Raw genomic sequence first — 14,670 nt, 5'->3', positions numbered from 1 at the left:
CAGTGCAGGGTGTGGTGGATCACAAACTCAAAATAATCTTATTATAAAAAGAAAGATACATCACTGTATCTGGTGGTCGAAAAAGCATTTATTTCCAAAACAACATGAGGGTAAACTCTTATCTCTGCCATACAATTAAAAAGTACATTATGGGTTAGTAAAGTTTTAGAAAGGTCTACAAATATCTGCCTACAAAATGTTTACACCAAGAATAATATGGTATTATTTCAGCTCTAGATGCAAATAAATGTGGTGTTAACTCCTTCAACCACACAAACATTTGAAGACTACTGTGCGATTTCTCAACATAAAGTTGTTTGATTCTAAATTTTGTGTTTTCCTTTATCTGTTTCAGTGGATTCCCTGACCTGTAACAAATGCAGCTACGGTCTGCTGGGCTTCTGCATTAGCAGCTCTGACGTTACCTGCTCGACCAACACAAGCGTCTGCTTTACCGGAAAAGCAAGTATGTCACCTCTAATTACCTAAAAGCTCACACCCTTTCCCTTCAATCATTACCTAACAGCACAGGCACTATTCAGTTAAAATCACTCCCAAATACTGTGACACCCAGTCACACACACATAGATCAACAAGCACACCTCAGTGTTTCCAGCCACCAAACGCAGTATCCTTATCTGACCAGATACTCACATTTTTATCTTCATACTGATTCAATGTAGTAATTTAATACAATTAGCCCACAGCCCAGCTACACTACAGTAGAAAATGACTCATTTACAAGGCCTGCGTGCTAATTTAGAAATAGCTGTAGTCAAAATAGGTTCAAGTAATAAGTACTCATTTTAAGTTTAACCATTATTTCCAGTTTTGGGCATTTTAATGTTTTTAGATCAATGAAGAAGGAAAGGAAGGAACAAAATTAGGAAGTGAAGCAAAGAACGTGTTATTGTTATTAGTGATTTTATGAGCTTCTCTCAATGTAAAACACGATTCTGCAACATACGGAAAGTATTTAACTATAGCAACGTAGGTAAAATGTAAAATAGTAAAAATAGAAACACTTAAAATGAAGTACAAGTACCTCCAACCTGTTTCAATGCACCAAGTTACTTTCCACTTTCTAACACAAACCCTTTCTCCTCAGCTTTCTCATCCATCTCTGTGGGCTTCAACACTCAGGGCTGCCGTGAGCCTGCAGGCTGCAACTCAACCGTCAACGGCACCCTGCTGAGTGTCAACTACCAGACTAAAATTGACTGCTGCTCATCAGACAAGTGCAACCCCGTCCAGGTTAGTGGGGCTCCCTCCAGCAAGATGACCCTCACCGCCGCCCTTGGTGTAGCTGTCCTGGCCTCCCTGTGGGGAAGCATGCTGTAATGTGTCCAATGCAGAATCGAAAGAAAAAAACAGCTGCTGAAACTCATTTGTACTACGATTATTATACCAAGCAGGGTCCAAAATGAATATTCAAAATGAACTTTTGGGACCATATGAGTGTATAAGTATGATTATTTATATGCTCGTATGCTGTGACACTCTTTATTTTCCATAACTCAGGTATTGTCATGATAGAGTTCAGTTTTATGATGAAGTTACATGAAACCCCGAACTAAAACATGGAAGTTGATCAATGGAATGTTTCAGGGAAACGTTGAGTTCGTAAATCTTCCAGGCTGTTTTCTTGCTTTTTTTTAAATCACATTTTATTTATCCTTTTAACTACTTTGTATCTAAACAAAACATTGATGTGAAAATAAAGAAAAACTCAAAAACATCCACCGCCTCTGCTACTTACTCTTTTTTAATGACTGTATTTTTTCATTTAGCAGGTACAGTGAAATACAACGAGCATTAAAGACCAGTCATTTCTGCAAGTACAGACTGATAAACAATCAATCCATCCTTCTTAAATTAGTTGTTAAGTGAGTGATAAAACAGAATAACATACAAAATGACAGCACTGATTTAAAATGTACTGACATGTATTGAGAGAGCCTTCATCAAGCTGGGCTGGAGCCAGTCTCAGCTGACACTCCCAGTCACTCACAGGACTCTCACAGAGACAGACAACCACTCATGCTCACATTTGCACATATTTTAATCGTACAACACAGTATTATTTTAGTCCCCCAACACACTCGATATAGTGCAAAGCTGTATTTATATATTAAACTAGATAACTACAGTGTTAACAGGCAACACCAACCATTAGTATTATCAGCCAAAGCCATCAGTCTCCCCCAGCATCAAACTGATCACCAAAGCATTGATCAAAGAGTCTGACACATGTTTGCACAATTCATTAAACAGTCATAAGACACATTAACAGATTGAGCTGTCTTATGTTGTAATGAATCCAGGGCTGACGGATTCTAACAGCTAACTACGCACTCTGAGCTAACCAGGATGATTCTCTCTTGAGATGATGAACATACATCACTGTATCACATCACAAATAACTTTTTATGTTGATAAGCTGTCAGTCTGTTCAGATGTGTTTTATACGCCACTGATGACATTGCTGCCATCCACAGTTGATAAGAACTGGATTAAAACAGGTAGCCACACATAACAGTTGACATAGTTAGCAGACAGTAATTAATAAACAGGTTTAAAGGATTGGTTTAAAGTTTAAACCAACACATATGGACCATGCCGGGTGGCGCCAATGAGCGGTAGCTGGCTGTAGGAGTACAACATGTTGGGAACAACATCTATTGTTAAGGACTTTTTGCTAATAGTTTCAATCAATGTCACAGGAATGCCTCACCCCTTACAAACTTTCTTATCACTACAGTTGATGTGCATTACTGATATAACTCGGCCACGTATAAAAATGCTGACCAAGACTCATTGATCCTCAAAACTTTCTCCCGCAGCTTCTGAAACAGTAAGATCTTAAAAAAGAAGTAGACCTCTAATTTCCCCTGTAGGTACAGCCAAGAACATCACAATGAAGAAATATCTGTGGAGCTGTGCAGCAGTATTGACTCTGTTTGTTACAGGTAGGAGGTTTTTACTGTATTTTGTAGATGGAAAGCAGAGTCTTTGTGAGACAGAGGGTTCACGTGGTGTATTGACTCAAATAAGGATCAATAAGATTTTGAGTTTGGCAATTATTTTGACAAAACTGCATGAGAAATTAACAAAAAACATTGTTTTTCATAAAAGTCTTATCATACTTTTTGGAGCTTATACACTGTGCAGAAATAGGGCATCCAGTTCTTAAAGTGTGGTTTATTTGTGTGGTCAGAGCAGGACTGTGCTGTAGTTAATTAAAATGTGTTATGTTATTTGATGTGCACAGTGCAGGATATGTGACTTCAAATCAAGCTGCATCTATATTTGAGGCACAAATTACATGCATTTAAAGGGTCAGTTTACCCAAATAAAAAAACCCCACATATACACATTTTTGAGTGGTAACCAGCAAATATTGATGGTTTTATTAGTTTTTATGGTTTATCTGGAAGGATGAGTTGCTGTTAAATGATATTTTTCAATGTTCTGAGCGTCACAAACAAACTTCCATTAATCTCTAATGTATTGAGTAGGAAGCAGAATCTTAAGATATCTCAGAACTTATAAATATACAGTCTGTATGTAGCCCAAAAATAGGTGTGTCGTTTCGTACAGCTTTCTTCAAAGTCACATCCTGGACTTTCAGATAATACATCCTTGAACCTTGAAAAGGTTATGAAACAATCTCTTAATGTGTACTTTGGGATTACGGCATTGTTTGATTAAGGTGGAACAGAGGAGTCAGATATTTGTTGCTGCTGATTTAACTTATTTTCCTTCTGTATGACAAAAAAAAGGTCCAAAAGCTTCTTTACAATTCTTGATTTTCTTGTTGTCTCCTCTCCCACAGTTGAGTCCCTAACCTGTAACACCTGTGATCTGTCCGTTCTCGGCTCCTGCTTCTTCGATTCTCCAGTAAATTGCAACAAAAATCAGACCAGATGCTATATCGCAGTTGCCAGTAAGTTGAACAGCTGAATGAATCATTTTTACATAACTAAATAATAACTTGTCCTCCTCTGAGATTGCTTCATGACCGGCTACTAAACTGTATTTCAATGTAGCCATTCCTTGTCAAAAAACTGTTAAATAGCAGGGAATTTAAATTATTTTAGTCTTTTGTTTGTTTGTTTGTTTGCAAGAACATCTAATTTAAAGTTACTGCACATCACCATAAACCTGAATCATGTATCAGGAACCTGCATCTAAAAATAAAGTATAGTAAGACTTGAAAAAGCTATGTTAGTTAGTATAAGTTCTTTTAACTGCATGACAGGCATTTATGGGGTTACAAAACCAAATTCCTACCCTTGAAACTTTTCCTTTTAATCATTAATTTAAAAAATATAATGGAACAACATTATATTTTCAGTGAATATTAGCCAGTGCCTGAATTGGACCAAAAAAAGGTGTCCATACCCCGAAACAACATAACCCTAATGCTTATTCTTTTGGCAGTTTTTATCCTTTTTAACAAGGACATTTCAGTGCTGTTTTATTAGCATTAGTTAGCTAGAGATGTAGTTATTTAGGAGTACTTCACCAGCATTGCTGTACGCAGGCTTTTGGAAATGCTGAGGTCCAAAAACTGAACTTGCTAGTGGGGTTTGGGGCATCAAAGCATCAAAGTAGTTATTTTTATACAGTTATTTCATGACTTTCATTGTATACCCATACTGGGGACCTCAATAGTGGGTATGTGGCCATGCTCATATCTCATCTACACTTCCTCTAGATATTCAAGGCCTGTTGAATGTTCACGCACGAGGCTGCACGGTAGAATCCGACTGCAAAAACCAGACGGGCCTGTCCATCCTGACTTATAAGTACAACATCACCAGGAGCTGCTGCAGCACCAACCTGTGTAACGGAGCTGCCTCCATCCAGCTGCCTCTGACTGCGGCTCTCGGTGCTGCTCTGGTGGCACTTTGGAGCCAATGGGGCCTTTAAAGAAGGAAGAGGAGGACGAGAACGGGTTGCTATATACATAGTTTAATTGTTGTTGTCTTTAATTGCTTTAAATAACATTTGTAGTACGTCAGTGACCCCATGTTACTCATTATATGACTTGTATGAGCAACTTATGTATCAGGGTTTGATATCTTGACTTTCCTTTGCATTTTAACACCTCATTACTCTAATAATGTTTTTCAAAACCTTTAAGACATCCATCAGCCCACAGTGTATTTTGTTTGGAGTCATTCAGTAATAAAAGGCAACTAAATCCTAATGCGGATTATTGCTAAAATAAATTGTGTATTATATAATTATTTCCATTATTTCCACCTTGGAGTTGAGATTTCTTGTCATACTTTTTACTTTTTTCAACATCCAGTTTCATTGGTTATTACATAATACGCCATATTATTACATTTTCAACATAAAAAAGTGCAACTCTTTTGCAACAACTTTTTTGTAATAACCACCACAACAGACAAAAAGTACCTGTATCTGGAAAGATCCAGTGGTGTCCATGTTAGATCTGTACATCATATCATATTTTATAAAAATAGATCCATGTCTGTATTGTGTGGCTATATGTATTAATTCAATTCAGTTACATTTTGTTTGTATGTATGTATGAAATTAATTACATCAAAAACACAAAGTCAGTTTTTTAGGATTAAATAAGATTCTTGATTAAGCTGATTTTACTTGCAATTCTAAGTGGCACTAACTTAGTTTTGTAAGTTAAAGAAACATGCCTCATTAATAACATTTTATTAGTATTATTTTTTTGTTTTCAAAGCACAAATAAACTTACAAAACTTAGTTTTACTTGTTGTTTGAGTTATATGAACTCATCTGGTTTTACAGTGTACTAGTAAAAATGACTAATAATGATGACAATGACAATAACCACAACGATGGGGAATGATGATGATGATAATATTACTAATAATAACAATAATACATGATGAGGTGAACATGTATTACATTTTGTTAAGTTATTACATAATGAGGTTTAAGGTCACCAGCAGGAATCAAACCAGCGAAGGTTGTGACCTTGTGGCCACACTGTGACCGTTCAGCTACCAATCTGCTTCATATTGTCATACTTCCCTAAAGTAAAGAATAAACATCTCTGATAATTGTTGTAGCTCGATACTAGGAGTGTCTCGTCATTGGTTTAACAAACAATCCTATGTTTGTGGAGGACATTCTGTTATTGACTGAGGCTGTGGTCGCCATTGCAACGTGAAGCTTTTGAAAACGATTATGATGTCGCTTTATAATAAGCCACAGGTTCACAAAGGTTCAAACACACAAACACAAGTGCATACAAACACAGGAATGAGAGTCATCAATCATCCCTTTTTCTCTTTGTGTGGCTTTTTTAATAGAGTTCACTCTTCAAACGAACCTCAGTTTGTGTCTTTAAACGACGTCAACATGTTATGGAATATATGAGGGGCTGACAAATAAAAACCAGTGTTCACATTATTCTCCTGGTGGCACACCTTTTACATAAAAACAGATGTTCACAGCCCATTAAGCTCATTGGAAACCCACTTCAGCATTTACCTGTTGGATTATCTCTTTGACTGCCTCTGCTGCATCGAGATCTTCTTCTCTGTGCTGATAATTTCTCGGTTAAGACACAAATCTGTGTAAGAGCAAGATGGAGAAGTTTATCCTGGTCTGTGCGGCACTGATGGCAGTGTTTGTTACAGGTAAGAGCTCCAGACAGGGAGCACGCTTGTATATTTAAGGAGGAACTTTATCTACCTGAAGATGATCACTAAAACAGCCTTTTACATGGATACAAATCAAAAAAATCTGATTCACATATGAGCTTATATGCAGATCTTCATCATGATGCAGTTTATTATTATTATTTTATTATTTTTTAATGTTTTATTAATACATTTTTCTTTTGATTGTTTTTTTTTATCTGGTTAACATTTTAATATGTTTTATTACTTCCTTTCTTTTATACATTTGAATAATAATAATAATAATAATTTTATGATTTGGTATATCCTTTTCTTATTTGTAGTTTTTATCTTTTTGCCTGATGCGGCCTCCAGTGTTTCTTCACTGCACTGTTTTATTGATTGTGTGGAGTTGGGGTATTTTAATGTGTGAAACAATATTTTGTTTGTATAAAAATTGCTCTGATTGATAAGTCTGCTGTATTGATTGATTGATTTAAATGTGTTAATACTTTCTGTACTGAGAAGAACTGTTCAATTATAAATCCAGTTTCTCACTGTATATCCACAAAGCTTAACAAAGCTGTATAGCTTTTTTGACCAGTCACTATTATTAGTTTCTAATTTCTTTCATGGATGTTTTTTTGCTGACTCATGACCTCAGTGTTTCTAAAATCGTGGCCCTGAGGCTTAAAATCCTAGTCATAAATAACTGGAATTTTCTGTAATAGACAGAAATCTGTCTTTCTTTAATCCCTTTCCTTTGAGGTTGTTGTTAAATGGTCATATATCTGGCATTCTCAAAATCAGAACTATCAGAATCAGAAATACTTGTTACACTTATTCAAGTTGTTAAATAAAGAGAATTACAATCAAATAGAAGTATGTTAAATATGTGCATTGTACTACAATATTTAACAACAATATAAATATAGAAAATAGGAAAATATAAAAGTGTGTTAGAGTATGTATATTATACTACAGTGTACAACAATAATATATAAGAAAATTAATAAAATAAGAGATGTAAAAATATGTACACTATGATATATAACAGCAGTGTAAAGAATAAATACTAATAATCGCTTTGTTATTCTAACAATGAAAACAGGTTTTAACCTTTGAAGATTGTAAGGAAGTACTGAACTATATCAAGCTTGAGAAACCACAACAGCTCTATCAATACTTCTGCCTAATGGATGTCTAACTTCCTCCTTTTTCCTACATTTTTGTTGATGTTTTATGTCCAGGAGCTCGGATCGGGTGAGAAGGTTATACGTGAGGCTTTTTGTAAAAGGTGTAACAAATAGAAAACCATAGAAAGCAATAAAGAAAATACTATTTTAAGTATATTTATAACATTCTAGCATGTCTAAATGCTGTTTCTGATTATGATGACGACTTCTGCGATGACTATGATGAGCCGTGATATTCTGTGGTGATTTCTTGTATCATGGAATTTCGTCACTGTGGCTATCCGACTAATTATCCTCCTTTGCCTAAGTAAGTATAAAGACTTTTCTTTCTTTCTTAGCCTTTTTCTCTCTTCTCCTAAATCTCTCCTTCCCTCTGGATCACAGGTGAGTCCCTGACCTGTAACACCTGCAGAGTGGGGCTCGCAGGTAAATGTCTGTTCAGCTCCACAATGACTTGCAGTGACTCTCAGCCCAACTGCTACTGGGGAAAACTAGGTGAGTAACATTGCAGTGATCACAACCTCAATAAATACTGTATGTCTGACACCAGATGTTGTTCCTCAACCCTGCTGAGTTTGGATTTGAATTTAATTTTCTGACCACAATCTATTTGACACTGTAGAAGATGAAAACCTGCCAACAGGTTGAGGTGTGGCTGGCATTGATATGGTTGATCAGAGGTTGCTTTATTTATTAGAAAACACTTTACAGAGCAGCCTCAGAACTGATCTTCAGGGCAATGTTTTTGATCACAATAGAAAGAGAACTATTAAGTAAAAGCTTTTATTTTTATGTTTGATGCAGCCATGTCAAAAAATGTATGTGACTGAAAATATGCCAACCAGCAGGCTGACTCTCTGATTTATTGTATCTCATTTGTTTAATCTGAACACAAACAGGGAGTTACTGCACCAGGCTGTTGCCTAGAAACAGTTGTAGTTACAGCATGAAAATCCTCGTAAAATCGCAACGTGTGATTTATACATTTCTGTTTGTGTTCAGATTAAACAAATGAGATAATGTGTGAGCTTTAGAGAGTTGCTAGATGGATTTATTTTTTGTTTTATGTGGATTGTGGACGGAGCCAGGCTAGCTGCTTTGCCCTGTTTCCAGTCTTTCCAGTTCCGAGTTGTTAGCAGTTACACCAAGGAGACATGTATTTTAATTTAATTTTATAACTGTTTGACTCTTACGTTGGGAACCACTGGACTACATTTCCTAACTGTAGTAGCCCCACAGTGAGCAGCTACAACAGTATAATGCTACCTACACACTGATTAATCTGTATCTTTTTTTAATGATACTTCAGTGACACTGCTAATAGTTTAATATATTTAATAAGATCCCACTCTGAAAGTCTGAATACTTTTGACACTTAAAAATAATTTTGTTGAGTAGAATTTTGAATGCAGGACTTTCAGGTGTACTTTTAACTCAATACAGGATCTTAATACTCTTACTACATAAATGACACACTGAATCAGACACAGAGTGATAATGTGCACTTTTTATAGTCTATATAAAGAGTTTAACAAAGGCTGCTGATCTGCGTGTCCCTCCTTTAAGCCTTCAACGTCAGTAGGCTGATGAGCCTGGAGACTCAAGGCTGCCTGGCCTCTTCTCTCTGCAACCAAACTGAATCCGGAGCCCTCCTCATTGCCGGATACACCGTCACCAGGACCTGCTGCAGCACCGACTGCTGTAATGGAGCCACATCCATCCAACTGCCTCTCACTGCTGCTTTGGGCGCCGCCATACTGGCCATTTGGAGCACCAAAGGCATTTAAAACAAGCAAGAAAATGATCAAATTCATGTTGTTCACTTAATAAACCTTGAACACATGCCTATATTGTGATACTCTCATTATTGTAACTTCTATGCATTTGGGGTTTTAATACACAGTTTAAAACATTTACCACAAATGGAATCCTTTACTACATGTAGGTGAACAAATAATAAAGGTTCCTTGAACTTAATGACTGTGAGTTTTTCTCCTGGCTGTAAATTAAATAGCTGAGGGGGGGTTTCCAATAGAGACTGAAGAACTTCCTCTTCATGCTACTGTAACAAAATACCTGATGAACCTCATTCTTGCACAGAACCCCTTCCTTGAGTCGTACCTTAAATACTGTCATTGCCTTTTCAGAAGCTCAATAGACCGAAACAGGTGTTTAGACCTTTACGTTCATTTTCTAAGAAAGAATCTGTTAACCTTGTAACCCCAGGAAGGATGAATAACTTCTTCAAAGCAGTGATTGTCCTGAGTGCCTGTATCGCAGCGGGTAAGCTTAGAATAATATTGAACTCCTGAGGTTTAAATGAGAGACTCAATAGACCTAAATTCAAACAGAATCAGAATCGGGTTTATTGCCAAGTAAGTTTGCGCATACGAGGAATTTGCCTTGGTGCATTGGTGCATAAGAATCACAGTCAAGGGATTTTTAAATATAAATAAAGATAGAAAGATCTAAGAGTTGTACAGGAATGTGCAAAATTGACCAGCATGATATTTGCAATGTGCAAGATAGAGAACCAACAGAATGGAGGATTAACGTGCATTCACTATGATTTCACTTTAATACTTATTTTTGTGCAATAAAAATGTCTTTTATGTCATAACTTTTCATATTTAATTTTTTTTTTCCTGTATCAACTGAGCGCTATGACCATCTAACACTATAATTTGAGGAGGAATGTATTTGCATGAAATGTCTGCACCCAGTACAACAGGCTCATTACTTGAGACAAACAAAAATAAAGATGAGTGGTTATATTTACTGCCAGTCATGATTAAGTCTCAGGTGATTTTACTGCTGCAGCTTAATGACATTCAGTCTGGTACAAGTATCTGGTCTAATTACCGCACGTCTGACACAGAGAATTCATGTTCAAATAAACTATACAATAATATATATATACACACTACTCACAAAAAGTTAGGGATATTCCACTTCCGGGTGAAATTTATGGAAAATGTAAAAAATTGATGCTACAGTGATATTATATCATGAAAATAGGACATTTAAGTAGAAGGTCAAATTAAGATCACCTGGAAAGCTTATAGTGCATTTTATGTACATTCTGAAATTTCATCCGAAAGCCGAATATCCCTAACTTTTTGTGAGTAGTGTATATGTTTGTCTGTGTGAACGTGTGTATATGCTGTATAGTAAAATTTTCTTTACACATTTATTCATTTACTTGAAATACAACAATTCATAAAATCTCTAGAAATTAAGTGTATAAAGAAGAGAATTAAAATAAATTATTGATTTACCTTATCTTAATTAATCATTAATATTCCAGAGTTTATGAGCTCCATCACTCTGGTACAAGTATCTGGTCTAATTACTGCACGTCTAACACAGAGCATTCATGTTCAAATAAACTGTACAATATTATATATATATATATATATATATATGTTTGTCTGTGTGCATGTGTGTATATACTGTATAGTAAAATTATATATTTACATTTATTTACCTAAAATACAACAATTTGTAAAATCTCTAGAAATTACAGGAAGTGTATAAAGAAGAAGAAGTTATTAATTTGCGTAATCTAAATTAATCATTTATTTTCCACAGTTTATGAGCTACATCACTCTACTAGTCGTCAGCTGTGTCCAACAGATAAAGACTGTTTTAAGAAATAAGACCAGATATAGATAATAATATTGATTATATCTATATATATACACAGTATATAAACTGTGGTTTGTAGTAAAACAATACAATATGCCAAAATAATTGTATTATTTTATTATTTATTATTTTTATTTTATAAATTAGAGTGAGGAATAAAATACTACAAAATTCAATTTTAGTAGCATCTTGTCTGTCTGGTTGAACAAAGAGGAAATCTGGAAGAGCCGGAGGGTTTTGTGTAAGAAATTTTTGCACAAATGTTTCCTGGTACTTAAGGATGATGTAATCTGTGTTGATTTACACAATGTGGGTATACTATAATTGTATCACAACAATTTATTAAGAAAAATAAATATTACTGCACACTAAGTAAAACACATGAGTGAAGATGCATGCCATCCTCATAAAAATAAATAAAATGTTGTATATGCATAATACATATGCAGTATATGATCCAGACCATGTATGTGCCATATTGTATGGCAGGGGTCCCCTATAAGTTGTTTCATATGAATTTAAACAAACATCTATTTCCATTTAAGAAATGTGTTTTGTTTTGCACAAAATAATGGCAACGGTCAAATAGAATTATTTGTTAAATATGAAGTTAGTAGTGGTAATTCTTCAGAATATTACACTTTCTTGTAGTACTTTAATGTTGAAGTGGCCCTTCCTATGAGAACTAGCAGTGGCCCCAAGATAATTTGAGTTTGAGACCTTTGGTGCATAAAGTACGTAAGTTAAAGGTGCCTCAAAATTACAAATAACAACTGACCACAACATCCACACCCAGTCCAATAATAAAAAGATCAACAAAACTCAGATCTGAAAGAACTTAATTGTGCAAACAAAATATGCTGTTGAGTGAGTTACTGTTAATGTGATAATGTTTCTCTCTCTTTCGTCGAACAGCACAATGCCTGACCTGTCGTCAGTGTCCTATTGGTATATTTGGGACGTGTCTGTTTGGAAGCGATGTCACATGTAACAATGCGACTGAGAGCTGCTACACCGGAGAAGCACGTAAGGAAACTTCTACAACACTCTGAATACTGTGAATACAATACAAATGCTGCACTACCACATATCGATTCAACAATCTCACATAAAGGTTCTTTGGACTTTATCACGTGGTACAATTGCCCAGTTGTCGTGGAACTTTAAATGTTCAGAGTTTCCACACTAATAAGAAAAGTATAAACAAATTCTGGGAAGAACCAGAAGTAAACAATTTTCTACTAATGTTGTAATGTTTTAATGTTTTAACAAAAATGACAGAAACCATCTGTGGGAAAGATGTAGGCTATCTGACGTGTTCTAATATTTTTTTGTTTGTCCTATCTGCTAACATGGAGACAGCGGACTTTATGACCCATACTGCAGTCACCCACTAGAGGGCGATCGAGATGTTTTGGCTTGACTTTTGTAGAGCTGTCATGTCGTCCATCTTTATATATGTTGATGGTTCAGATCTGTTTGTTTAAATGTAATATAAGATGGGCAATTTAGCAAATTTAGTTAAAATAATGAGCAAATTAATTGTTGTTAAACTGTAGGGGTTGCTATAGTTGCTATAGTTGCTGTTGCTCAACTGCTTCAAACGAGTTCCCCTTAAATTTTTTACATTTGCATTACTTTCCTCCCAGAGTTCAACGCTACAGGGACTCTCACCCTGCACACCCGCGGATGCCTAGACTCAGACCTGTGTGGGAAGACGCTGACTGGTAGCATCGTCGGCGCTGGTTACACCAGCAGTTTCCAGTGTTGTACCACAGAACTGTGTAATGGAGCCACTTCTGTCCAGCTCCCTCTCACTGTGGCCCTCTGTGTTGCCATCCTGTCCTCTCTGTGGGGCATGTGGGAGCTGTAGTTTCGCACTCTGATTCGTCTGTTTCCAAAATTTCTTAAGTGGATCTATATAACTCAGAATACTTTACTCTTTACTCTCATGATTTGTTGTATTAACACGTATTGATGAAATCATCATAAAATAAATGAAGGATTATTAAAAAGAATCTTCTGCCTTGTGTCATCATTATAAAATACAGATTCAGGGCCATAGCTAGCATCAAAGGCATTGAGGTCATGTCCTTTATGTATGTTTTCTTTTTATGTTGTTTATTATATGTAACCAGGAGGGATTTTACATTATGCAGAGCCATTTTTAAGGTTTATTCCAGCATTCTGGTACATTTAAATGAAACTTTTAGGCCAAAAAAATTAAATAAACCCTTCAGTATTTCACCACCAGAATTTAAAGGAACGGTAGGAACATTTTACACACATTTTTATACCCTTTTAGCTGATAGAATAAAAAAACAAGGTAAAACCACTTTCTTGCATAAATAAAAGTGTGTACTAAAAAAACAACATGTACATTGTACATTTTATGCATTTTTATGAACTAACTAATGAACCAACAGTCACAGCGAAATGTATCAAATGTCCCTGCGGTGGAATATGATGTGAGAGAAAGTCTGACCCCAGACCTTTTTCTGTCCTTTACTGTCTTTTTTGTGCTTGTAGGCCACTAAATGCTTTCCTTTAAAAAAAAAAATTCCCTAAAAAAAAGAAACCTTCACTGACACCGAGCATAAATTCATAGTCATAAAATCTTCCACAAAACAAAAACTACAGTATATAAACAAACATCCGACACTGATTTAACTCAGCATCCTGAGAGGCAAAAAGAAAATATTTCTTGGAAAGATTAATAGATGATATCTAAAATCTAATTACAGCTCCATATCAACATCCCCCCCAGATTACTAAATTAAATGGTAAATGGCTGCAATGATACTGTTCCACAAAGGCATAAAATAAACAAGAAATGTCTCTACTGTGGCACATGTACAGTAGTCTCGAGCTATGGACCCCAATAATTAGTAAAAATTAACTGAGAATATGATGCTAAAACTGCTACAAATTTAGGTTTTTGAGAAAAAGAAAACTTCAGGGAGCCCTCTAGTGTACCTTCCTGTTTATCTAAGGCTTCTTCTTGTCCAAGGGGGTTTTTCAGGGCAGCTGTGGCTCCGGCTCAGGCTCCCCCAATCCAGGTGAAGTGTCCATGGGCAAGGCTGCTCACTATGGTTGTGTAGTGTGGGTGTGTGTGCTTTGTATCATATCATATCGTTGTGGAAGCTGATGAGTAGTCTGGCAGCCTCAGCGATCAGTGTATGAGT

General features: G+C 35.8%; 3 protein-coding genes across 3 annotated transcripts; all 3 read left to right on the top strand.

Annotated features, from left to right (window-relative positions):
• The first annotated feature begins 1,848 nt into the window (after positions 1–1,848).
• LOC127358497 (protein Bouncer-like) lies at positions 1,849–5,237 on the top strand. Its single transcript, XM_051391637.1, has 3 exons — positions 1,849–2,969; positions 3,836–3,946; positions 4,721–5,237. Exons 1-3 carry the CDS (start codon positions 2,918–2,920, stop codon positions 4,933–4,935), a joined length of 378 nt encoding a protein of 125 aa, XP_051247597.1. The 5' UTR covers positions 1,849–2,917; the 3' UTR covers positions 4,936–5,237.
• Positions 5,238–6,421: 1,184 nt separating this feature from the next.
• Positions 6,422–9,685, top strand: LOC127358495 (sperm acrosome membrane-associated protein 4-like). Its single transcript, XM_051391636.1, has 3 exons — positions 6,422–6,659; positions 8,222–8,332; positions 9,404–9,685. The coding sequence occupies exons 1-3, from the start codon at positions 6,608–6,610 to the stop codon at positions 9,622–9,624; spliced, it is 384 nt and encodes a 127-aa protein (XP_051247596.1). The 5' UTR covers positions 6,422–6,607; the 3' UTR covers positions 9,625–9,685.
• Positions 9,686–9,830: 145 nt separating this feature from the next.
• LOC127358494 (sperm acrosome membrane-associated protein 4-like) lies at positions 9,831–13,494 on the top strand. The gene is made up of 3 exons (XM_051391635.1): positions 9,831–10,120; positions 12,401–12,511; positions 13,135–13,494. The coding sequence occupies exons 1-3, from the start codon at positions 10,069–10,071 to the stop codon at positions 13,356–13,358; spliced, it is 387 nt and encodes a 128-aa protein (XP_051247595.1). The 5' UTR covers positions 9,831–10,068; the 3' UTR covers positions 13,359–13,494.
• The last annotated feature ends 1,176 nt before the right edge of the window (positions 13,495–14,670 follow it).

Source organism: Dicentrarchus labrax, unplaced genomic scaffold (genome assembly GCF_905237075.1).
Source record: "Dicentrarchus labrax unplaced genomic scaffold, dlabrax2021, whole genome shotgun sequence".
NCBI lineage: Eukaryota > Metazoa > Chordata > Actinopteri > Moronidae > Dicentrarchus > Dicentrarchus labrax.
Note: the sequence above shows the minus strand (reverse complement) of the source record. Positions and strands in the feature narration are given on the sequence as shown.

Bases quoted from the DNA above. Each gene is read 5' to 3' on its own strand.
- LOC127358497 (XM_051391637.1), top strand. From the start codon at position 2,918: ATGAAGAAATATCTGTGGAGCTGTGCAGCAGTATTGACTCTGTTTGTT. The intron at 2,970-3,835 runs GTAGGAGGTTTT...CCTCTCCCACAG, and splicing joins ATTGACTCTGTTTGTTACAG to TTGAGTCCCTAACCTGTAAC. The intron at 3,947-4,720 runs GTAAGTTGAACA...CACTTCCTCTAG, and splicing joins ATGCTATATCGCAGTTGCCA to ATATTCAAGGCCTGTTGAAT.
- LOC127358494 (XM_051391635.1), top strand. From the start codon at position 10,069: ATGAATAACTTCTTCAAAGCAGTGATTGTCCTGAGTGCCTGTATCGCA. The intron at 10,121-12,400 runs GTAAGCTTAGAA...TTCGTCGAACAG, and splicing joins GAGTGCCTGTATCGCAGCGG to CACAATGCCTGACCTGTCGT. The intron at 12,512-13,134 runs GTAAGGAAACTT...CTTTCCTCCCAG, and splicing joins CTGCTACACCGGAGAAGCAC to AGTTCAACGCTACAGGGACT.
- LOC127358495 (XM_051391636.1), top strand. From the start codon at position 6,608: ATGGAGAAGTTTATCCTGGTCTGTGCGGCACTGATGGCAGTGTTTGTT. The intron at 6,660-8,221 runs GTAAGAGCTCCA...TCTGGATCACAG, and splicing joins GATGGCAGTGTTTGTTACAG to GTGAGTCCCTGACCTGTAAC. The intron at 8,333-9,403 runs GTGAGTAACATT...CCCTCCTTTAAG, and splicing joins CTGCTACTGGGGAAAACTAG to CCTTCAACGTCAGTAGGCTG.